The 24,914-nt window shown below is 39.2% G+C and overlaps 2 protein-coding genes across 4 annotated transcripts in view; both read right to left on the reverse strand.

The window, feature by feature from the left end:
• Nucleotides 1–10: 10 nt before the first annotated feature.
• pgrmc2 (progesterone receptor membrane component 2) lies at nt 11–13,011 on the reverse strand. The gene is made up of 3 exons (XM_058398964.1): nt 12,647–13,011; nt 3,049–3,204; nt 11–2,083 (listed from the first exon to the last, which is right to left on the reverse strand). The coding sequence occupies exons 1-3, from the start codon at nt 12,993–12,995 to the stop codon at nt 1,986–1,988; spliced, it is 603 nt and encodes a 200-aa protein (XP_058254947.1). The 5' UTR covers nt 12,996–13,011; the 3' UTR covers nt 11–1,985.
• A 1,262-nt stretch (nt 13,012–14,273) lies between these two features.
• larp1b (La ribonucleoprotein 1B) overlaps nt 14,274–24,914 on the reverse strand; it is a 46,214-nt gene continuing 35,573 nt past the window's right edge. For all 3 annotated transcript variants that reach the window (XM_058399557.1, XM_058399558.1, XM_058399556.1), the window contains 8 exons: nt 23,879–23,993; nt 23,374–23,531; nt 22,756–22,862; nt 22,468–22,631; nt 22,128–22,272; nt 18,779–18,888; nt 17,978–18,105; nt 14,274–15,963 (listed from right to left, as the gene is read on the reverse strand). In XM_058399557.1, the coding sequence (XP_058255540.1) occupies nt 15,547–15,963; nt 17,978–18,105; nt 18,779–18,888; nt 22,128–22,272; nt 22,468–22,631; nt 22,756–22,862; nt 23,374–23,531; nt 23,879–23,993 (1,344 nt within the window). In that variant the 3' untranslated portion in view covers nt 14,274–15,546. The remainder of the gene's footprint in view (nt 15,964–17,977; nt 18,106–18,778; nt 18,889–22,127; nt 22,273–22,467; nt 22,632–22,755; nt 22,863–23,373; nt 23,532–23,878; nt 23,994–24,914) is intronic.

Genomic DNA, 24,914 nt, shown 5'->3' on the forward strand with positions numbered 1-24,914 from the left:
ACAACACCGGTTTATTATCCAAATCTGTTTATTTGTTTATGCATCGACACATCTCTTCCTCTCGCTCACTCACACACAGAGTCCCAACAATTAAATACGTGACGTGGGGAGAAACCACCATTAGCTCATAGTTATGCCAAACATGCTTCAATAAAATGATACACATATTTACAGAATCCACCACTTGCCCCCCCTCCCCAAAAAAATATTCAACAAAACAAGTGTTTAATCCTTCGCACCTCTGCCTAGTCTCCAGTAAAGATCTTATACTGTTTCTTCCACACTTAAAATGAACGTCAGCAGAGAAAATAAAGAGAGAGAGAGAATGATGGAACAGATTTATGGCCAATACAACACAGTAGTACATAGAGTCCATTAACTACAGCAACATGGCAGTAACACTGAATATTCTTTAAAGTCTATGTACAAGGTGGCAATGAGGTGGGGAAAGATCTTTCAAGCGTGATGCATGCCTTTTCATTGTTTTCATAGTTAAAAAGGGCGCATAGTAAAGAGTGTTTAATACCACCAATAGAAGAATGTGAGAAAGGGGCAATAGTTTTGTATTCATTTTCCTACTTGCCTTCTATTTCTTTTTGCCGTAAATTGTTTCTGAAGAGAACAAAAAAATAAGGCACAAATTCTACTCGCACTGTTTCCGTTAAGGAGTTGGGTTGAAGGGGAACAGGACTGACTGTTAAATTGCCATTCCAAGGAATTTAAGTGATCGAAAGCCGATTTTCCCTTTGCGTTCTTTATTTTTAAAAAAAAAATCTGGCAAGATCTCGCTACTCCCTCAATATTTCCCTCTTCACTTACCTGAACTGAATGCATACAATCACACTGTGATTAAGCTGTGGCACCAGAAGTGCATATCATACCCAAAAAAAAAAAAAAAATGAAAAGAAAATCTGTAATGCTGAAAGAGAACACACCCACAACTCAGACTTCAGATCGGCTAATTGGTATTAACATCTGACCATCTAATTGAATGCACCTCAAATTTGCAGATGATTTAAAATGATGCTGTGTTTAAAAAAAAAGAAAAGAAAAGAAAAGAAAAAATAAAAATAGTGCAGCTTTTGTGATCCAGTTTTGGATCGCACCACTTCACCCCCCTCTTTCAGACAGTTCCATTAGCATAAGGCTTTTCATCAACAGAATTGAATTAAAAATGTGGGATTTCAGTGTTTCATACATTTTAACATTTTTTCACATTAACAGTCCATCACCAGGACACACACATGTGCAGGATTGTTTTTTAAAAGACCCAGGACTGCTTAAACATATGGGGCTAAGTTCTTAAAGCATATGGAGCAAGTGTAAAGAGGTGAACAGGAGACCAAGCCAAGGCCCATGGCTGCAGTGGAGCAGGAAGAGTGGGGAAAACACGAAGGGATAACTAATACCTTTTTCCAAGACAGTAGATTTGGATGGACTGTGATGGAGCACAGAGGCAGACAGGGACATTGAGGAAAAAGAAGCAGAGCGCAAATTGTTTATAATCCTGGGAAATTCAAATGTTTTTGATTTTCCCTTCCTAAACACACCGTACTCAGCTCAAAAAGGGCTTAATAATATTTGGCTGACGAGTTGAAGCAGGTGTGCTGCAGCAGGGAAAAACAAAAATGCACACAGAGCATGGTATGAATGGAGATGAGGATGAACAACCACAGGAGTTTGTAGCAGGTATAAAGGGACACCTTGAGGCAAGTATGGTTTAGATTTAATGCTCCAATCTGGAAGTTACCACACAGATCTATATCTGAGCCGTCCATTTTGTAGCACAGTTGCTGCTGAACAGCGTACAGACACTCCTGCCTGGGGTTGTAAGATCGGAGAAGAGATGCATAATCTGTGGAATCTACTCCAATGGACTAGTAGTTGTCCAATAGTTTAGAGCTGTTGGGCTAAAGAGTGATGTTTGGGCTACAAGGGACAAATTGGCTGGACGCTAGCGGTCTGAGTCTCAGGCTTTGGTCACATCAGTCGTGTTTCAGATGGTCCTTTATGTCCTCCTCGTCTGTGTATTCCGATGGTTCATCACCAGGCTTCAACAGGCGACCAACGTAGTCATATTTTTCTGTAGAGAGAGAGAAACCAGGTGAGAGTGCATGAGAGAAAGACAAAAACCAAACAACCTGAGTACTGCACATATTAACCTTATGTTTCAAAGTTCACAGCCAGTCATGGAGGACTTGAGGACAGGTACAAGGGTCGAGCAAAACAAACAAACAAAAAGAAATCACTCTTGACTGATATCTCTGGTTGTTTGGTTGTCTGTTTTTATTTAATGTAATAGGTAAGTTTTTAATATCTTAGCATCAAAAAACATTTATCTTAAATGTCCCTCTGATGAGAATGACAACAACAGCTGGGCATGTTTCAAATATTTTGAATACAATGCAAAAAGCAGTGCCCACAACATGATGAAGGGGGAAAACAGTGAGCTAAAAATGGCAAAAACCTGCACACATGGGCACTATTAATTTTATCAAGAAATATCTCTGAGACTGCCATGATAACATCAATGTTGCCTGAAATGTGCATATGCAGAAAAGGAAGGCATGCAAAATGGATGATTTACAAATTATCTGTCAAGAAATAAGACTAGAATAGGAAACAAGCTTAAACTAAGCTTAAACAATGCAAAAGCATATAAGCAGAAAATAAATTGTTCCTTAGCCCCCTCAAGCGAAGGAAGAAAAACACACGAGAGGCAGAAAATAAGGCCTTCTTCCAAAGAAAATATACAAATATCGAAAAAAACTGAATATGCAGTCAAAAATATACACTCAAAATTAAGTAGTATGTCTGGAAAAGATCTGAAAATTCTGCACACAATCAAGACCTAAACCTAATCTCAACTTTACCCTCAGAAAGCAGAAGGAGGCATTATCTTTAACTTGCAAAGAAAAGCTGCAGAAGTCCCATGTATGTGAGTGGGTAATTATAAGGAATTAGGATGTTTGAACAGTTTTGGTTCCCATAAAGAGCTAAATACACATGCACACACTAAGCACACACTAAACACACACAAACACTCACCCATGAACTGCATTTCCCATTCTCTGATGCTCTCCATCTGAACAGCATTGAGATCTGACAGATCGTCGTATTCGTCTCGTAGTGCATCTTTCTCCAGACAAAACGTAGCCAAACCACGAGAGGCGTCCCGACCCGCAAAGATCCCATATGGCCCCTCTGAGGATGGATGGATGTAGAGAGAGAGAGAGAGAGAGAGAGAGAGAGAGAGAGAGAGAGAGAGAGAGATACCTTACATTTTTAAGGAAATACTATAATGCAGGAAAACATCTTCAACCTTGAAGGAGGAATGTTTTTGATTGGCACGCTGTGATAATTATCAGTAAAGATAATTATCAGTAAAGAGTTCAGACTCTGCATACCTTAACTTCCAACAAACAAATCTACTGCAATAAATGACAACATTTTAATAACAGGAGGAACGCAATCCTGACAATACTGTTTTTATGGAGCTGGGGGAAAAGTTACAGTCGAGAAAGTGAGCAGCTAAGTTTGTCAATTCAAAATACATGCAAAAAAGTATATGAGAGAATCGGGGAAAAAACTTCGGATCACCACTGTGATAAAAAAGCAACTGATCATGCAATAGATGAACCAGAACCCCCCATTCATGGCAACCAGTTTGTTACTGGTCACACTGGTTTTGTATTTTATCCTGCCCTGACCTCATTCCATAGGTCATATGTCTTTAGAACAATTCATTTCTAAACTGTATAATAAAAAATGTATAATAAAGCCTGCATCCAGTCTTCTAATTTAATTTTTTTCCAAATGCTTTTCAGTAGTAATAGAGGGAGAGAATATCCCATTGCTGGAACCAATTGCATTTATTCCTATGGAGGGTAGACTGATTGGTATTACATAAACATACGTGTTCTCATAAATGGTTTATATTGGTATATCAACCTTACTCTAAATTAAGACATGTTATTACCTGCTAGTTTACAGTTACAGTGCCCTTTAAGGTCAAGAAGGTGGATGAGGCCAGATAGCATTTTCCTCAAACTGTGCTGCACTGCCACCTGCATCACATGAACAGCAGCTCGAAAAGTTGTGGTCGATTAGCTTTGCATGTGCAAGCCTCTATGCTACCCACTGTGATCTGACAGAAAAGAGCTGCCTTATGGGAAGTGGGTGATCACCAGACTGGTGAGAGATTATGGGGAAGCATTTCTCTAAATAAATAGAATCTATAGCAGTAAAAACAACCTCAGAAAATAATAAGCAATAAGAAATGTCCATCAAATTCCTGACCAGCCAAAGGAGAAAAACATCTACAAGCAATCTGAAACCAAGCAAAGAGAGTAAAAAAAATTCTTAAATTCTATGAAAATTCCTATTTGTATGGTGTGACGTTCATTTCAATAGCTGTGATGAAAATACAGTTACCTGCTGAGGTTCATTTAAGTGGTGACAAAAACCCCATTAATGCTGGCTACAACATTCAAAAAGCTGAAATGCATTAGAATAAACAAAACATTATTTTATATTCACAGCATGGCAGCATGACTGCAACTGTGAGGTCTTCCTAACTGTTAATGTGTTACAAATCTATGCAGACTTTAAATAAACAGTATGTTAAATTTCACAAAAAAACGAAGAGGGAGAAGAGCTGACAAGTCCAGACAGGCTTGATTACAGTCCCAAATAGTGTGTCAGAGTTTGGGAAGCTGAAAAGGTTAAAAATGTTGGCAATATGATTATAAACATATAAACACAATGAGCACTTTATTAGGAACACTATACTTTAGACTATATTAGGAACTAATACTGGGAAGAGCTCTTAAAATAGCTTCTTCATGCCACGGATGTGGAAAAATTCCTTTGAGATTCTGCTTCATGTTGACTTAACTGCATCAAGCAGTTCCTGCAGATATTTCAGGTGCTCTTTCATGCTGAGAATCTCCAGTTCTACCACTTTCCAAAGGTGTTCTACCAGATTCAGATCTGGTAACTGGGAAAGCCGCTGAAGAACACTGAACTCATTGTCTGTTCATGAAACCAGTTTGAGGAGACTTTTGCCTTGTGACATGGTACATCATCACACAGCTACGTTTCTCCAGTCTTCAATCGTCCAGTTTTGGTGTGTCTGCATCCACTGCAGCCTCAGCTTTCTGTTCTTGGTTGACAAAAGAGGAACCTGACGTGGTCTTCTACTGTTGTAGCTCATCAGACTTAAGGTTAAATGTGTTGTGCGATCTGAGATGCTTCCTTGTTCTAAGTGGATAGGAGAGTCAACAAGGCGTTTCTGTCCACAGTACTGCCTTTCACTGGATATCTTTTCTTTATTGCACCATTCTGTGTAAAGTTTAGAGACTGTTGTGCATGAAACTCCAAGGAGCTTAGCATCTCCAGAAATATTCATACCAGTCCGTCTGGAACAATCAATCACATTTTTTCTCCGTCCTGAGGGTTTCTGTGAACCTTACCCGAAGCTGCTGGCCCGTATCTGCATGCTTTTATGCATTGCACTGCTCTGCTGCCACATGATTGGCAGATTAGATAATTGCATCAATGAGGAGGTGTACAGGTGTTCCTAATAAAGTGCTTAGTGAGTGTATTTATGTTTGTAGCTTGTACATAAACTCTATAGGAAACAGACTCTATAGGGGATAAAAACACACACACGTGCACCAAAACAGCTGTTACTCAGGAATGTCCTCAAAAACAAAATACTCACAAAAGGCATGCATGGACAGTGGGGTTTCTGGTACTAACCTCATCAACATTCAGAAACTAAGACATGAGAACAGTATATGGAGGAAATGAACAGCCTCTAAAAACACTACCAAAGAGAGGTTTTATGAGTCCACTTTCATTTCCCCTTGTGCCCTATTGTGCCTCCATTCCTAAAACCATGACACTGATTTTTAAATGTCTATTTTTACTGGAAAAAAAAGATCAAGATCCACAAAGCTGCCAGAACCTAGTGCCAAACTCATTCCAAAACCAAAATCAATTCCTTATTTTGTCTACAGCAGTCTCACAAGAGCTAAGATCAGAACAAACAAAAAAATCCTACAAATACATACACGGACTAGTTTACTGTATATACATATGTGACTATGGGTGCAGATGCAGTGGCGAGAGTGTTCACCTGTAGTTGGCATCACAGATGCAAAACAACCTTTTCCAAACAGTTTCCTTGTCTAACTGTAAAATGTGCAACAAATTCATGCTATTCTGGTTCTCACTGAACAGTTGAATGGAAATGTAAAACACAGACGAGCTCAAAATAGTTTCTCTTTACAGCACTTCACTGCCACAGGGGCTCCCAAGGGGCACAACAGAATATAGTTCTCCCTATCATCTCGAGATCACTGTCGAGTCCCATCCATGCTACAGTCATCTGTGACCAGAGGTCAAGAGAGACAAACTGGCCATGGGGTCTGGGATAGAGATATGCTGTACTCTTTAATATGCTATGAAACGTATTTAACTGCACTGTATTAGGCGTTCTTCTTCTGCTTATATCTTCACAACTGTCAATCACAGCAACACGAGCCCACTGTGGGCATCTGTAAGAGGTAATGTGGAAGAGGGATGATAGCATTAACCTATTAGTGTTACACTACTCTGTGATGCTGCATGTAGGGTAGTTGAAATGTGTTCACTTTATTCTACCTGGATATTAACTAGTAGTATACTAAAGTGCATTTAAAAGTATTTACTGATCTACCTTATCCAGACATTTGGTACACAAATAGAGTTTTATGTTTGTAGGTTAAATGAGGGGGTTTTTTTTGTTTGTTTAAGATTCAGACAATAACTGTAATATGGATTATTAATTCTCAAAAACTGGCTATTATAGTAGCTATAAATGAGGTTTTGACTCCGAGTTTTATTTTTTCCTACTTTTTTTTTTTTTTTTTTACTTTTACACTGGACATGCACAATCGGTATGTCAAGCAAACAGAGGACACACAGCATCCATCATGTATACACGTAATTAACAGCGAGCATATAATTGGCTATAATGTCTGTATTCTGACTTACATTTTTGTGAGCCAGGCACAAATGAGTAATCAGAGAATGTGCTTCACTAATCAATCATTACCAAATTAATTAAAATTATTATGTAGCACAGACTGTAAGTACAGACTATCAGGAAGCAATTTATGATAATCTACTGAACAGACACACAGGCAGAGACGTGCCCAGACAGAGACAGTCATACTCAGAGACAAACACACACACACAAAGACACAGACAGACACAGAGAGAGACAGAGAGACAGACACACGGAGAGAGACAGAGAGAGAGAGAGAGACAGACAGACAGACACACGGAGAGAGACGGAGAGAGAGAGAGAGACAGACAGAGTTTTCTTAAAACAGCTGTGATATTCAGCAGTAAAAAGCCTCTTAAGCCTTTACCATTCAAGGCCAGAGACAAACCAAACTACTTTTAAAATAAACTTTTAACTAACGGTCTGTCCACTGAAGAGCCTTTAGAAAGGAGCAGAATAAGAAAACCTCCAAGTCTTATGACTTGGACTCGGAGAGTGTTGGCTTACTCAGACTGCACAGTATGAGGCATTGTGGTGAGAGATTGCAGAGAGATACTGATTTATTGATGACTGGATAAAAATAAAAAGGCAAAAGGGCTTTGATGCTCTGCATCATCTGATTCTCATGTGGGGGGAAAAACTCCTTACTTTTATATGAGCACACAGAGACATGCACAACAGATCACAACTCAGCGGTGTGCAAGCTTAAGTACTGTGACTCGATCTCAGTCGATTATTCAATAAGTAATAAAAGTGAACTGTTCATGAAATTAGCTAGCGATACCAGTTAAAAGTTTACTAAAAGTTTATTAACAAGCTCTACATATCGTATTGTTTCCTTTTTCTAAAGGTCAGCACCTAGGCAGCTGACTGAATAAATCCAAGACTGGAATGAATCTAAAAATTAATGTAAATAGGGTTCATTTTATCTGAGGTAAAATTACAGAGGTAATGATAAAAGTAAATGTTAAAAGACAAATTCTTAAACACAGAAGGAAACATTCTAATTTCTGATAAACTACAACACCTCAATGTGCTTTCATGTGTGTATTTATTGAATTTAATAAGCTAGGCTTGTTTTTATATTGAGGCAAAGGCAGTTGCTTTACTTTTTGTGGTTTTATAAGCACAACCGATCAGGCGATTAAGCGTGCCTCAAACCAGATGTGACTCTGGGAACATGCATATAGAGTACGCTGTGTTTTTTTACACACACACACACACACACACACACACACACCTGCTCTCCAACACTAACTGTGAAACACAGATAAGCCATAAACATAAACATAATTTCAGCTAAAACAGATGCCCTGTACACTGAATATTAGACGATCACAAACTGCACTGACGCATGAGAGCATTCAGAAATGGAGGTTGATAACATTCATAATAACTGACACTGATGTTGCATTATAAGGAAAAATAAATAGACCTGATAATTATGATGATGACGATGACGTGCCTTTATGTACCAAGACATCTATACATGTTTTCAGTGTCCTGCGTAAAACAGACAAGCGATGAATACTTCAATAAATATGACTGTTAATGTCAAGGACAGAGGAAACTAACAGTAGTACCTACACAATGCATTTATATCACATGAAAACAAAAAATGTTGATTTTTACAGCCAGGAAGCAAATGCTATCATTTCTGATCATGCATTCAATCATTCATCATTCACCTTTTTCCTACATCCAAACAAACCTTTCACTGCACTGTTGCTAGTCATTAATATATAGCAAAATGTGGAATCAAACTCTGACAGAGCTCCTAAAGGACAGAGGCATACTCATCCCTTCATCAACAGAAAAATCGGAGAAAGTTTTAAAGTGTCCATGAATAACTTATAGCATATTTAGCAATTTTGTTGATTTAGTTGCTTATGACAGTAAAACAATGAGTGATCTGGAGAGCTTACCAGTTCCTTTAATAAAGCTGGTTGCGTGTTACTTAAGGATGCGGAAAAATGATTTTGTGGACTAAAAACCTGATAGAGTCGAGTCAAAGCCTGGATGAGACACACCATAAAGCTTGGGCTTTAAAGTCAGTGTCAGGCTGTAAAGTGCTCATGTAGTCATTCAGCTGCATCACTGTGGAAGGTCAGAAAATTATGGATGAGGATAATGTTGATTTTTAGTAGCAGTATCTGAGTCCTGGTATTGTTTTTATAGCTAAAGCTCTAGGGAATCAAGTTAATAAAGAGTAAGAAAGACTGTCTTCTTCAGCTTCGTCTTAATTTTAAGCACTCCTCTTTAAGCTACCAATTAAGTTTTGCCGAACTGTAAGTCCAGCCTTAGTTACTGAGCTTCGCAATGGCATTAACATATTCCTGCATGAAGTAACAAACAGTATTAAATTTTATCACACATGAATCACAACATTAACAGTACCAACTGCTGTCAGAGCAAGCCAGGCCACACTGCGCTACAAGTTCTGCTGGAGGTTGTACCCATAATCTTGTTTACAGCAATGCCTTCAGAAAAAAGGTGGACAAAAAGTATGGGATAAATTCGAAACATCTATTCATGCAGAGCTGTTAATTAATACGAACACTGATGTTCAGCATCCTGTCTAAAACAGAGTATAACTAACTGCAATCTACACTCTTTTATTTAAGATTCATTATTTGGCTTTATCTAAATCTCCAGAAGCACTAAAAGTTTGCTATTTGCTATGTATAGCCTTGGTTGTCATATTGTCTGAGCCCATATTCAGTGCTTAAGCAAATTATTATCACTATACATTAGGCACATCTTTTTTGCTATATTATCCATTTAGTACACCCAATACAACTTTTTATTCCTTAATAATTTAGTTACAAAGTGTTAACTGTGTAAAAATATTTATTAGATGCAAGTTATTTCATCCCGTAAGAAACATTTGCCTAATTCTCACATTATTTAAAATACATTTAATTAAAGTAGCAAAGCCTAGAAGTAGTACAATTGTCTAATATAAAACACTGTTGACAGTAATTCATACTGTAAGCAAGTAAATAAAAAATTAATCCTGGATGGATAAAAAAAATGAGTATGTACACTGATCAGGTATAACATTATGACCACTGACTGGTGAAGTGAATAAGACTGATGATCTCATCATGGCACCTGTTAGTGGGTGGGATATATTAGGCAGCAAGTGAACATTTTGTCCTCAAAGTTGATGTGTTAGAAGCAGGAAAAATGGGCAAGCGTAAGGATTTGAGCGAGTTTGACAAGGGCGAAACTGTGATGGCTAGACCACTGGATCAGAGCATCTCCAAAACTGCAGCTCTTGTGTGGTGTTCCCGGTCTGCAGTGGTCAGTATCTATCAAAAGTGGTCTAAGGGAGGGTACAGTAGTGAACTGGCGACAGGGTCATGGGCGGATAAGGCTCACTGATACACGTAGGGAGCGAAGGCTGGCCCGTGTGGTCCGATCCAACAGACGAGCTAATGTTGCTTAAATTGCTGAAAAAGTTAATGCTGGTTCTGATAGAAAGGTGTCAGAATACACAGTGCATGATGGGTCAGGCCATAATGTTATGCCTCATTGGTGTAGTTATAATTGATAAACCAAACTTTATTCCTAATATATATTTAAACTGAATCATTTGCTTTGGCTTGTGTGCAATACAATGAAGAACCTGAAACTACACTGTGCTACCTTTAGACACAGAAAATAGAGAACATCCTCTAACTTTCTTTAGACAGCTCTGGATTTGTTATAGGGCTCTTTGCAATACTGGTAACACAGAATCTAATATAACAATCAACAAATAGTTTTGCACCGCTATCTATCCCACTTCCCAGTGGTTACTGATGGCCACATCCATTAATAAATGAAAAGCAAAAGTCATCAGGTTAAAAGCAAAGAGGTTTCTTGGTCCAAACTGGGAAAAGGCTAACAGACGTTATTACAGCAACCAAATAAATGATGATTTAAAAAAAGGAAGCAGTGGCATGTGTGTGTTATCAGAGGTCAGTGCTGGGATGCCATGTCATGCATAAATCCACCTGATGGAAATATAATTTTGTTTATAGCATGAAATGTACACGCCCATTTCTCTCTCTCTCTCTCTCTATATATATATATATACACATATACACACACACATACATTTGACATTTAGAGGGTCTACATATAAAATCTCAATAAGGAAAAAGCTGAGTACTTTAGCAGAAGAATGAGGTTTAAGGAGGCAGCTGTGGCATGTCAACGGACCGGACAAAAGCGAGTCTGACAGGATGAAGTGTATTAAGTGCTGGTGTTTAATTAGAGGCGTATTAAATATGTCTTATATTTAGATACGCTTTAATACAGCTTTCTATTTTAATTACCTGAATAAAACAACAAGATTAACCTCTTGGCAGGGAAAAAACAACAGAGAAACGATAGGTTTTGTATGTGCAGAGGATAGTCATGCTAAATCAAGCTAACCTCTATTCTATTCGCACAAAACGCAAATTTTACGTTCGAACGCAAATATTTACTGTTAATTACAACAACCTAAGAGACTTGTTCCATACAAAAAAAGTTTAATGTTAAATGCGTTTTAAATCTGCTAGCTAGGGAGAAAGCTAGGGTGGGCTGGGCAGCTAGTAAACGGACCGTATACCTTACTGCGCACGCACACATCTTCCGTATCCCAAATCTCTGTTTGGTTCACTATAAAGGCGCACTATAACAAGTTTCAAACAATTAGCCAGCGCAACCTTTCAAGTCCCCTATATATGCACAACTGAAGAATTTGGGATACGACCCAAGGTTAGCTAGCTCCTAGCTCTGGCCTGGCGGTTGCATGTCCACGTCACACATGACTTCATTTCAGCACCATGAAACCTTTAACTTTTAATGAACTCTTTACAAATGAAGTTTTTCCAAACTATTAAAAATAATAAATTATTAAACAACCAGCGCCGGATAGAATGTGAATCATAAACAGACAAGTGAGTGGGTTAACTCCGATTACTGTAGGATATTTAACAAACCATAAAGAATAATAATAAAATACAGATACAGATTTGCTTACACTTGTAAAGTTTACATAAATAAAATAATATATGCGTATTGTTTATATGGCAGATTAATTATGCGGTTTATACATTTAATATGCACTTTACTTGCATTTCCTAGCAAAACAACTTAAGTAACTAGCTGATCTATCAAACTTATAAACACTTAGTTTGGATGAATGAATCAAGTCAGCATAACATTACGGTCCGTTTAATATAACGTGTCAGGAACATCATGACAGCTAACTAGATTAATAACTAGCAAGTCAAATAGGTTTTACTAAACAAGTCTTGGCGTATTGCCACCATTGGCAACTAAAACAAAACTGGTTTCTAATTTAACTCGAAAAGAAAGTGGATAACTAATTTCTTTTATTAAAAAAAAAAAGGTTGCCAGGTCACAAATATTTCAGCCATAACAGGGCGGATTACAAATCACACACGATTCCTTCCATGAGTCTACTATATAGATGCCTGAATAATGGCGTTAGCACACTATGTAGGGCACTCGATTGTACATCGCTACGATTTTGGCACCTGTAAGTATTTTAAGCGGGTAAAATTGCAGCTAACTGGTAACGCGAACTCTTACCGCGTCCATAAAACTTTTTGCCGCTCGTCACGTCGAAGACTTTCATGTTGACGGCCATGAGAATGCGCGGGTTCTGGACGCCGTCGTACTCCCGCAGTTGCTCCAGAGTGAAGTCCCGCCGGCCCATCTTGGGCAAAGCCGAGGCCTCGTCTCCTCGGCCCGCGTCGGCGCCTGACCTCCTGAACCACCGTCGGTAAACGCCGTAGCACGCGGCCAAAAACAGAATTAGCAAGGCGAAGTTGAGAAGCATGCCGCCGAGACCGGGCCCTGGATCCAACACCTCTGTTGTTGTCCCCTGCCCACCACTTGTATCAGCTACTCCGCTCCTGCCGTCCCCATCGTCCGCCATACTGCACGTTAGCGCCTTACCCACACTAAAAGTTCCGCCCACCTCACACGCTACAGCGCGTATGATTGGCCGCTGACAAAATAAACTTGTCAGGATTGGTTGCTGGCGCGTGGAGGCTGAGCTTCCCGTTTTTGATTGGCTCTTGCCGATCTGAGGCAGACGCTGAACGCTTGGAATATGTAGTCGCTCTTTTGCTGTACATATTTGCTGAATCAAATACATAAAATGTAATTGATATCTTTATTCTATAACAACAACAATAATAATAATAATAATAATAATAATAATGAGAAGATGAAGAGGAATGCTATTTAGGAAAAGGAAAATAATAATAATAAGGATAATGATAATGATAATAATGAGAAGATGAGGAGGAATGCTATTTAGGAAAAGGAAAATAATAATAATAACAATAATAATAATAACAATAATAATAATAATGAGAAGATGAAGAATGCTATTTAGGATAAGGAAAACAATAATAATAATAATAATAATAATAGTGAGAAGATGTGGAGGAATGCTATTTAGGAAAAGGAAAACAATAATAATAATAGTAATAATATTTTGATTAATAATAAGAACAGTAGCAATATTTATTATTATTATTATTATTATTATTATTATTATTATTATTATTAATAATAATAATAATAATAAAAATAATGTTATTCATAATAACAGTAGCAATATTTATTATTATTGTTATTAATTATAATTAGATTAATAATAACAGTGGCAATATTCTTAAATATAATTTAAGATTATTATTATTGTTGTTGTTGTTGTTTTTGTCTGTGATAGAATGTGCATTAACCAAACATGAAAACTATTCCTTATCCTTCTAAGTAGCTGACATTATAACCACTTTATATCACTGGCAGTTTTCTTGCTAGCCAGCTGCAACTTTTTTAACATTTTCCCTTAATGAACATAATGAACATAAGGCACCCATGGGTTAGACGTGCGAGTGATTCTCTAGAACGATCTCTGACGGCTGAAAGGGAGTTGTATTTAGAAGAATAAACAATGACCCCATCACTGAAACCATCCTTTCTTCCCCCAGGACTAGTACAGAGTAAAGGTTAGTATAAGTAAAGTCAGAAACTCTGGTATTAATCACCTTTCCAAAGCTTCTACTTGTAATTATGACTTGAAGGAACATTGATATGCAAGTTTTAAATCCAATAGCACATTAATGCAGCAATAATACATATTACAAAATCCCAGTAAGCACGTTATTCAAAAATCACTTTAAATCGACACAACAAGTTTTGGGGTTTTTATAAACAGATTTTAATATTTTTTTTAATATATGCATTTTTTTTACATGGTACAATTTGTAGGCAAAAAAAAGAGGAAAAAAATAGGAACCTGACATGCATACGAACACACCAGCGCACGCAAAACAATACTACAATAATACAGCTCAATAAAAATTAAAATCAACCAACTCATAAGCAATTCCTCATCATTTTTATGTACAGTTTATATTTCTATTAATATAGCTGCATTATCCAAATAAGCAATAAAAATATGATTAAAATCAAATAAAATCACTCAAAATTGAGAGAAAAAAAAATCCCTTCTCCAATAGAATGTAAAACATTTTTTTTCCTGGAATATAAAACTCCTTTCTTTTTTTAAAGCAATAAAAATACTTAGAAAATAAAACTTCAAGTACAGAGACATAATTCTAATTTAAGCCAAAAAAAATAAATCAAAGTTTGTTATATCTGTTAAAACAGAAGATTAAAGGATCCTACGTTCTTGTATCCAAAACGTTTATTTATTATAACAAATCGCGCACTAGCTTGGCCTTTGTGCAGGATACTGATGTTTTATTTTCCCCCATAACACTCATTTCACAGTCAATCCCAAACACTATGCACCAATAAACTACAACTAGTGTCATTTTTGTCGTCATGTTATTGCCATCTCAAATGTAAAGGAGTATTACAATGTTATATAATCTGTGTAATCTACTTACGTTTGTTTCTTTTTCCTCAAATAAAACAAGTACGCTTCCGCATATTTTCTTCGTCATAGATCGGATCTGTGATCACGTCATTATGATCAGGCGCACACGAAAGTTATGACACCACTGAAATAAAATAATGTCGGTAATATATTTCCTGATATAATTAGGGTAAAAACTTTGAAATGTAAGGCACCCCAGAAGATAAAACAGAAATTTACATTCAACACAGAAATACATTGTCCACAAACTACACTCGATGCAGCGTTCGTAAACTTGACAGCAGAATGGTTTTTGACTCTAATGATTTTCAGTCCACCAATTGTGCCTATTTAAAACTGAATAACTGTTCAAACCAACCATGAGCCAAAAAAAGCTACTTCTGCTAAATAGACGAATACGATATTCGGATTGATACTTAACGTAGTGAAATCAGTTAAGCCCTGATGGTTTAACACTCAAGCTTCACTTGTAACGGTTTGGCTCATTTACTCGTAGAAGAAATTTACGGTCAAGGCCTTAAAATAGCCCTTTTCATGTAAGATGGAAAAATATCAATCTCTCAAGATTCATTTAGTTTGGCGGATGTGCATCTTTGGTTTTGCTAGCCATTTCAGATTGTGGATTCTTCTTCACGTTCTTCGTGGCTGAGGTCGCTTCATTGACTGTGGTGCTCTTGGCAGTCGCTTTCTGATTGGCTGCAGCCGATTTGGCCAGCCCCGCAACAGCCCCTTGATTAGTTGAGGTCGTTTTGCCATTTGCTGGCCCATGACCAGCCGAAACGGGTTTAGTGTTTGCTGGAGAAGCTGACCGATTGATTGAATCTGTCTTGGCTTCCCCTTCAGCAGCAGGCTCTTTGGAAGCCTTGGTGGGTGGGGCTTGTTTTGATGATGAAGACGAGGTGGAGTTGTATCGTTTGCGTCTGCCTTCGTCCCCTCCAGAGGACGAGTGTCTCCGTCTCCTGCCCCCCTGCTCCTCGCCCATTGGTGGCTGAGACAGAAGTGTGTGGTTTAGATTTTCACCCACTCATTTGCAAATCAAATTCTAATCTAGAATACTGTACAGGGTCATAGTGGATGAAATGATTGTTATAAATAATGCATATACAAGAAAAGAAAACTTCATTCTTATCACAGAAGCACACTCCCACAGTCAGTTACTCACACTGTCAGTCAGTGAGTCAGTAACAAAATTACTTACTCACACAGTCACACAATCTCAGTCAGTTACACTGTCAGTCACTCACACTGTCAGATAGTCAGTCACTCACACTGTCAGTCACTCACTCACTCAGTCACTCAAACTGTCAGTCACCCACTCAGTCATTCAGTCACTTACACTGTCAGTCACTCACTCACACTGTCAGTCACTCATACTGTCAGTCAATCACTCGCACTGTCAGTCAATCACTCGCACTGTCAGTCACTCGCACTGTCAGTCAGTCACTCGCACTGTCAGTCAGTCACACTGTCAGTCAATCACACTGTCAGTCAGTCACTCGCACTGTCAGTCACTCGCACTGTCAGTCACTCGCACTGTCAGTCAGTCACTCGCACTGTCAGTCAGTCACTCGCACTGTCAGTCAGTCACTCGCACTGTCAGTCAGTCAGTCACTCGCACTGTCAGTCACTCACTCGCACTGTCAGTCACTCACTCGCACTGTCAGTCACTCACACTGTCAGTCAGTCAGTCACTCACACTGTCAGTCAGTCAGTCACTCACACTGTCAGTCAGTCACTCGCACTGTCAGTCAGTCAGTCACTCTCACTGTCAGTCAGTCAGTCACTCTCACTGTCAGTCAGTCAGTCACTCTCACTGTCAGTCACTCGCACTGTCAGTCAGTCACTCTCACTGTCAGTCAGTCAGTCACTCACACTGTCAATCACTCACTCACACTGTCAGTCAGTCAGTCACTCGCACTGTCAGTCAGTCACTCGCACTGTCAGTCAGTCAGTCACTCGCACTGTCAGTCAGTCAGTCACTCGCACTGTCAGTCAGTCAGTCACTCGCACTGTCAGTCAGTCACTCACTCGCACTGTCAGTCAGTCACTCACTCGCACTGTCAGTCAGTCACACTGTCTGTCAGTCAGTCACACTGTCTGTCAGTCAGTCACACTGTCTGTCAGTCAGTCACACTGTCTGTCAGTCAGTCACACTGTCTGTCAGTCAGTCAGTCAGTCACTCGCACTGTCAGTCAGTCACTCGCACTGTCAGTCAGTCAGTCACTCGCACTGTCAGTCAGTCAGTCACTCACACTGTCAGTCAGTCAGTCACTCACACTGTCAGTCAGTCAGTCACTCACACTGTCAGTCAGTCAGTCACTTACACTGTCAGTCACTCACTTACACTGTCAGTCACTCACTTACACTGTCAGTCACTCACTCACACCGTCAGTCAGTCACTCACACCGTCAGTCAGTCAGTTACTTACAGTCAGTGACAGTCAGTCACTCACTCACACTGTCAGTCAGATACACTGTCAGTCAGATACACTGTCAGTCAGATACACTGTCACTCAGATACACTGTCACTCAGATACACTGTCACTCACTCACACTGTCATTCAGTCAGATACACTGTCACTCACTCACACTGTCATTCAGTCAGATACACTGTCACTCACACTTTCAGTCAGTCAGTTACTTACACTGTCAGTCAGTCACTCACTCACTCACACAGTCAGTAAGTTACTTACACTTCCAGTCAGTCAGTCACACTGTCAGTCAGACACAGTCAGTCACTCACACTGTCAGTCACTCACAGTGTCACTCAGTCAGTGTTAGTCAGCCAGTGTCAGTCACTTACTGAGTATTACTCAGTCAGTCACTCACATCATCAGTCAATCAGAATGTCAGTCACTCACTCACACTGTCAGTTAGTCAGTAAGTCAATCATTCACTCATTCAGTCAGTCACTCACACAGTCACTAAAGCATGCCCAGTAAGTCAAATACAGCCAGTCATCCACGTAGAGAATCAGTCTCAGTCACTGGTTCACACACACACCTCCACTCTGAAGTCATCTATGCTCCTGAATTTGCGGAGGTGCTCCTGCAGCTTGGGGTCAATAACTTGGCCTTTAATCCTTGAGTACTTCAGGAAAGCCCAGAACTTTTCCAGACCATACAGCTGACCTATACACACAACATAGATACAAGTATTAATGATTTGTGCATAATACACACATTTTCACAAATAATGAATGAAGATACATGCAAATGTGTGTGTACTTAAATTTTTACAAGACACAATCTGACAGAAATGCTAACCTGTCGTACTTTTCCCCGTTAACTTTAACATGTCAATAACAGCTCTCTGTTCATTTCATAAATACATTAAGCATTAATAACTCCTTCATGTCACTCTTTTTGCAATTCTCTAACAATGTTACAACTGCATGCTACAAAACTGCATGAGTAAACTAAAATAAAGATCACCACTTGATAACGTGGCAAGAGCAGCTTAAATAACATCCTGGTGCATAAATATAACATCAGAGCTCTGTAGCAGCCTGGTTGCATGTATATTCAAACAGCAATTGTCCAGCAAAATTCTTCAACACACTGGTGGCTTCCTGCAAGTTATGTTAGATTCCTGATGTAGGTTATAGATCAGCTCCAAAGATGATGCATCTACAGTCTTCTAACAGATCAGAACAAAGCTGGGAGCATATTTAAGTTTTGTAATAACATTGTAATGAAATTTATTTAGGTACTGCATCAGCTATATATGGTCCAAATGACAATAAAAGCTTCTTGACTTGACTTGAGATCCGTCACAAAATATCAGCCCTGTTGTGCCATTTACCTTTCTCGTAGTCGTGCAAAGTTTCCTCCTGAAAGTCCTTGAAGATGTCAGGTCTGAACCTCTTCTCCAAACCGTAACTGTAAAAGCGGAAGAGGCATTCCAGTCCATACCTGCAGAGGGACACACAGCTCGGGTTAAAAAAATTTTAAAAAAAAGAGCATAGAGGCAAACTGTACAGGTGAACACTATACCAGGTCAGGAAAAGTAAGGACAGTTGAAGTACAGCACAGGTAAGGTTCAGAAAAGCATGAAGGAAACTATTTAATGAAGAGCACAGACGATGATAGTTAAAGAAGAGTACAGGTGAGGTAGGTGGCACAGGTGAGGACAGTTAAAGAACAGTTTTAAAAAAAGTGGATGGTGAGGACAGTTAAGGAAGAGCACAGGTGAGGCTGGTGACAAATGAGCACAGGTGAGGCTGATGACAGAAGAGCAAAGGTGAGGACAGTTAAAGAACAGCAAATGTGAGGACAGTTAAGGAAGAAGCACAGGTAAGGCTGATGACAGAAGAGCAAAGGTGAGGCTGGTGACAGAAGAGCAAAGGTGAGGACAGTTAAAGAAGAGCAGGGTGAGAACAGTTAAAGAAGAGCACATGTGAGGACAGATAATGAAGTGCACAGGTGAGAAAAGTTAAAGAAGAGCACAGGAGAGGCTGGTGACAGAAGAGCACATGTGAGGACAGATAATGAAGTGCACATGTGAGGACAGATAATGAAGTGCACATGTGAGGACAGATAATGAAGTGCACATGTGAGGACAGATAATGAAGTGCACAGGTGAGAAAAGTTAAAGAAGAGCACAGGAGAGGCTGGTGACAGAAGAGCACATGTGAGGACAGATAATGAAGTGCACAGGTGAGAAAAGTTAAAGAAGAGCACAGGAGAGGCTGGTGGCAGAAGAGCACATGTGAGGACAGATAATGAAGTGCACATGTGAGGACAGATAATGAAGTGCACATGTGAGGACAGATAATGACGTGCACATGTGAGGACAGATAATGACGTGCACATGTGAGGACAGATAATGAAGTGCACATGTGAGGACAGATAATGACGTGCACATGTGAGGACAGATAATGACGTGCACATGTGAGGACAGATAATGAAGTGCACATGTGAGGACAGATAATGACGTGCACATGTGAGGACAGATAATGACGTGCACATGTGAGGACAGATAATGAAGTGCACATGTGAGGACAGATAATGACGTGCACATGTGAGGACAGATAATGACGTGCACATGTGATAACAGTTTTGAAGATCACAGGTGATGGCAGGTCAAGTGAAGCACAACTGAAAATAGTTAAAGCAGAGAACAGGTAAAGACTGTAAGACACTTTAAACAGAACACATGTGAGGCTGGTTATGCAAGAGCACAGGCAAGGGCAGAGGTGCTGAAAATGGGCACAGGTGTACTGTGTGGTATTACAGAAAACCACACAGCATAGGTATGCATTCCAGTGTTATAGAAGGGCACAAGTGTGCCAAAAATAAAAGACAAACAAAGTGTTATAAAAAATGAGAAGAGAGGCTTTACAAACAGGAACAGGTATTAAAACAAGTGTTGTGTGGCATTACAAAACAGCAAAGGTGTGTTTAACATTACAAAAGGATATAGGCATGAGGCGTGCTGCCATGTAGCATGCATGGCATGTTACAGAAAAGCGGTCATGTGTGTTGGTGCATAAAAACATAGGTGTGTGAAAGTTTCTCTGCAAGACTCAGCTTGCAGCGAGTAGCTGCTGCTCCCACACACACACACACGGATACACACACCTCCTTAGTCCACATTGTGATTAGTATTACAACAACCAGCGTGACCTGTTTAACAAATACCTGTGTCAAGCTGCCCTGCAAAACTAGCCAACGTTTATGCCAGGCTCCTTCCAAGCTTTTATTTTTCACCTGCAGTCCTTATCGCTCTGTCTTTCTGTTTCTCTTTCTCTCTAAGCTCAGCCCATGGATGTGTTCAACACTGTACCTAGTATGTGCCTCAAGAGGAATGCTGCAGAAGGTGTGATATTTCCCAAGGTTTTGTGTGTGTGTGTGCGCTCTGCCCTGTATGAGAGAAGGAGCAGAAGGGAATTGATGGTACCATTCCAAACCTGCCACACCCTCTTTATTTACACCTGCAACACAAATGCGTGTGCGCTCTCTTCATGAACAAAATCTAATCTGCATTTACATCCAGATAACTGCTTGATAACTGCCCTCATACCTAAAGCTAGAAGCCATTTGACAAACTGAACTGTCTAAAGCACAACATCCTATTTTCCAAAGTACATATTCATCAGAATGCAGTAAGGGAAATGAATAACAAAACAGTGAGCTTTGTGAGAAAATGGTTTGGACTGAACAATCACTGACACGTGACATTATTTTTCACCCCCAGTGAGAAGAGACAGTGATCAATGTCACTCCTCTCTGTTTTTGGATTTAAAGAGATGCAAGGTGCTATTAGGAGGGGAGTTAGAGCCCAGTGTGAAACTGGACACCCAATCTGCTGACTTTGGGGTCTGGTCAGACTGGCCAAATCTGAATGATATACATGTCCAAAGCAGAGTGTTCCTAGAGTGGTCATGTGATAGCTCAGAAAGGCTTATAACTGACCCACTCAACAACAACAGCAGAAATGACAGGGCATGTCTTTGCCATAATGATCACTCTGTGTCTCATTCATTGAGACAATGCGTTCAATTCAATGAGGACATTTTGAAGTTTGTATGCAAACAGCAGTTGTTCTGTATTCAAACACCCTGCTGGTCAGTATCCAATCAAGTAGGTTACCTGTATGCAAATACCAGCAGTTCAGTATTAAAACACCTGCTAGATAGTATCCATGCACTTGGATTTCCTTGTATGTAAACGCATGTAGTGCAGTACTCAAACACCAATTTTAAAGTTCAGACACCTGCAGTTCAGTATCCAAAAACAAATGCAGTTCAGTATCCAAACCTCTAGGTCAGTATGCGCAACACCTGCAGGTCAGTATGCGCAACACCTGCAGGTCAGTATGCGCAACACCTGCAGGTCAGTATTGAAACATCTAAAGGACAGTATCCAAACACCTGCGGGTTAGTATCAAAACATCTGCAGATCAGTATGAAAACACCCACAGGTGACCCTCCATAACACCCGGAGGTCAGTAGCCATGGTATAGTATGCAGACACTTGACTCTCAACCAATTCAGCAATCAATACACTGGCTTTCAATTGTACTTTAGCAACCCAACCCATTTTATGATCACATAAATCTTTCCTGCATACCAAACATTTGGTTTTTAACCTCTCAACACTAAGCTAAACAACCTTCTCCTAAATCTGGCCCCTGCTTGATGAGTACCAACCTGTAGTTTTCTTTGGCATCCTCCAATGCATACTGCTTGAACTCTTCATACATTTTCCTGTTGAAATTGTCTCTGAGGAAGAAGGACCAGAACCTGAAGAGTGTGTTCATCTCCTGCGACTGACCCACTCCCAACCGTTTCCTCTCTACAAATAAACCAAACAACCAATCAGATTAGAAGAAAACAGATTAAAGCAGATGTAAACTGGGTAAAAATCAGAATCTGTGCCACTGGTGCTTTCATTGTAACACTGACTAATTCACATTACCAGAATTTAGTAGTGAAAGCAGACAATATTTCTGCATTATTATGTAAAGGATCACTATAGAAAAGTGTGTACCATTGAGACACCTTCGGCGGTACTTGTGATAAACCTGCTGGGTGAAGCCGTTCTCTTGGAGCAGCTCGTGGGACGGGTGCCAGAACTTAGGCAGAGACTGAGGGGTGCAGCCATAACTGGCTGACTGCAGGGGAGCGCCCTCCGATGGAGAAGCATTTGAACTACTGCTTAGACAGAAAGAAAGACAGAAAGACCCAGAGATAGACAGGGATTATTTTTTATAACATAAAAATACTGGATTTATTTCTTTATTCTCAGTGACCGGTGTGTGTGTGTTTCCAGTCTAACCTGATGGAGCTAGTGCGTGGCCTGTGTTCACGAGAGTCCATCACCCAGCCTACATGACTTTCCAGTGGAGGGTTGGAGCTGTGGCGTGTTTTCCTCTTCCTGGGAGTCTAAAACAGACAGGACACACAACAATGACACATCATCATCTTCCTTTTTATATTTATGCTCACACATACATCAACAGTGTGCTATCAATAGAGCGTAAAACAGAACGTACATGATCAGCATTTCAGGAAAATTCAAAGCATTCACTAAATCAATAAATAATTACACCCTTAAAAAAAAACCACAGTCTCTTCTCTAGTCTATAATTTATTCAGAAAAATTGATATAACTACAAGGAGGATAAGAGCACAGCCAGTTCACATTCATAAAGTGCAAAGTAAGTAACATTAGTAATATAACAGAAATAAAAAAAACTATTTAATTTTACTTCAGATTTCTGACTCACACACCATCTAATTTGATGTACAGAATATCAGAATCTGCACAATCTATAATTTCTCATACATATAAACATCTGCAAATATTAAATATATTGGATCCCATTGCATATGTTGCTGATAATGCAAAGAAGAAGAAAAAAAAAGAGCATTAGAAGGCAAACCATGTCCGTACCTGTCCGTCAATGCTTCCGCTGTCCTTCATAACGGGATAGAAGCGTGGTGTTTTGTTCGGGTCTTGCCGACCAGGTGTGCGTGGGGTACGAGGGGTCCGGGGAGCACTAGGGGATTCTGGGACGTTAGTGGGCAGAGAGTGTGCCAAGCTAGGCTCATCTAAAGCAAACAGACAAGAGAAATAAACAAAAATATAACTGAAGAGAAAATATAGAAGCAAACAAACAAACAAAAGAAGCATTATACGTAACAATGTGAGGCTGAAATATATGATAGTGTACGTTTCATAAAATAATGAAGATCAATGAATGAAGTTTCAGGTTTAGAATATAATTAACTTTAATCACATCATATAGAACAGTATGTATATTATTATGCAATTAATTTAGCACATCATAATTGTCTATACTTAAGTTACATTAGCTAATCAATTAATTTACGACAAACTCCTTGTTTAATAGGTACTGATAAGATCTATATCAGGTACATAAACAGAGGGCAGGTACCTTGGCAAGGGGGAGGGGGTGGCACTTCCTGGTTGGGGTCAATGGGTAATTTCGGGGTCAAAGTCTCAAACTCATCTTGGCTGATCATGTTGAGCTTCTTAAAGTTCTCCACCTCCTAGCAATGGAAAACAATATCACACATGTAGGCATTAGTATTTACCAAATTAAAGGTTCTGAGGAGGACAAGCTAACTTTGTTTTAGGCTATATTTAATTAAACAATCCCTTTTAGCAGACAATGCATCTTTTTCTCTCCCATAATCTTGTTTTGAAGCAATATTTTACATTTAGAACAGGTGTGAAAAATCCCATACTGGAACAAGTGCAAGATTTCACCTGGTTAAAAATAACAAGGTCATCTGGGAGTGTTGCTGCTTTCACCATATGCTTTCAGACAGTTAATTAAACAGATCTTATAGTCCATAGTGTTTCAAAATAATACCAACAGGACAAATATACGAGTGAGTTCATCAAAACGAACAGCTCTTTCCTGCTTTTAGTCTTTCAATGTGACAAAATGTGAATTTTTTTTTGTTTATCCTGGTGATTGCCCTTCATGTACAGTTTTAGTTTCTTTCTTTACTTTTCCTCACCATGTCCATGTCCAAGATAAATACAGGCATGATAAAAAATACCAAAAGGAAAAATAAACACAGATAAAGAGTATGTACAGAGTGTAGATACAGCGATGTAAGGCAGCAGCTACTAAACTTTCCCATCAAAATAAAAGTTATAATTCAGCAATATAAATGAAGATAACTAATATAGTGATTTTTTTTAAAAATCCATCTCATTTAGGCTGAATTTAATGTAATTATTACCCATTATCCAAATGGATTTTTTCTGGCAGTATCATCGCAAAAAAAAACAAAAAAAACAAAGAAACAGATCACTCAACCACCATAAAGTTTGTCTCAGTAGACTTAGTTGTGTGCCAATAATTAGTCATTTACCCTGGAAAGCTCTCTGCACTACTCCAAGGTCAAAAGCACTGCTGTCAAGCAGCGGTGGTGAGAAATGTGGGTTTATTTTAAGAA

The sequence above is a fragment of the Hemibagrus wyckioides genome, linkage group LG09 (assembly GCF_019097595.1).
Source record: "Hemibagrus wyckioides isolate EC202008001 linkage group LG09, SWU_Hwy_1.0, whole genome shotgun sequence".
Taxonomy (NCBI): domain Eukaryota; kingdom Metazoa; phylum Chordata; class Actinopteri; order Siluriformes; family Bagridae; genus Hemibagrus; species Hemibagrus wyckioides.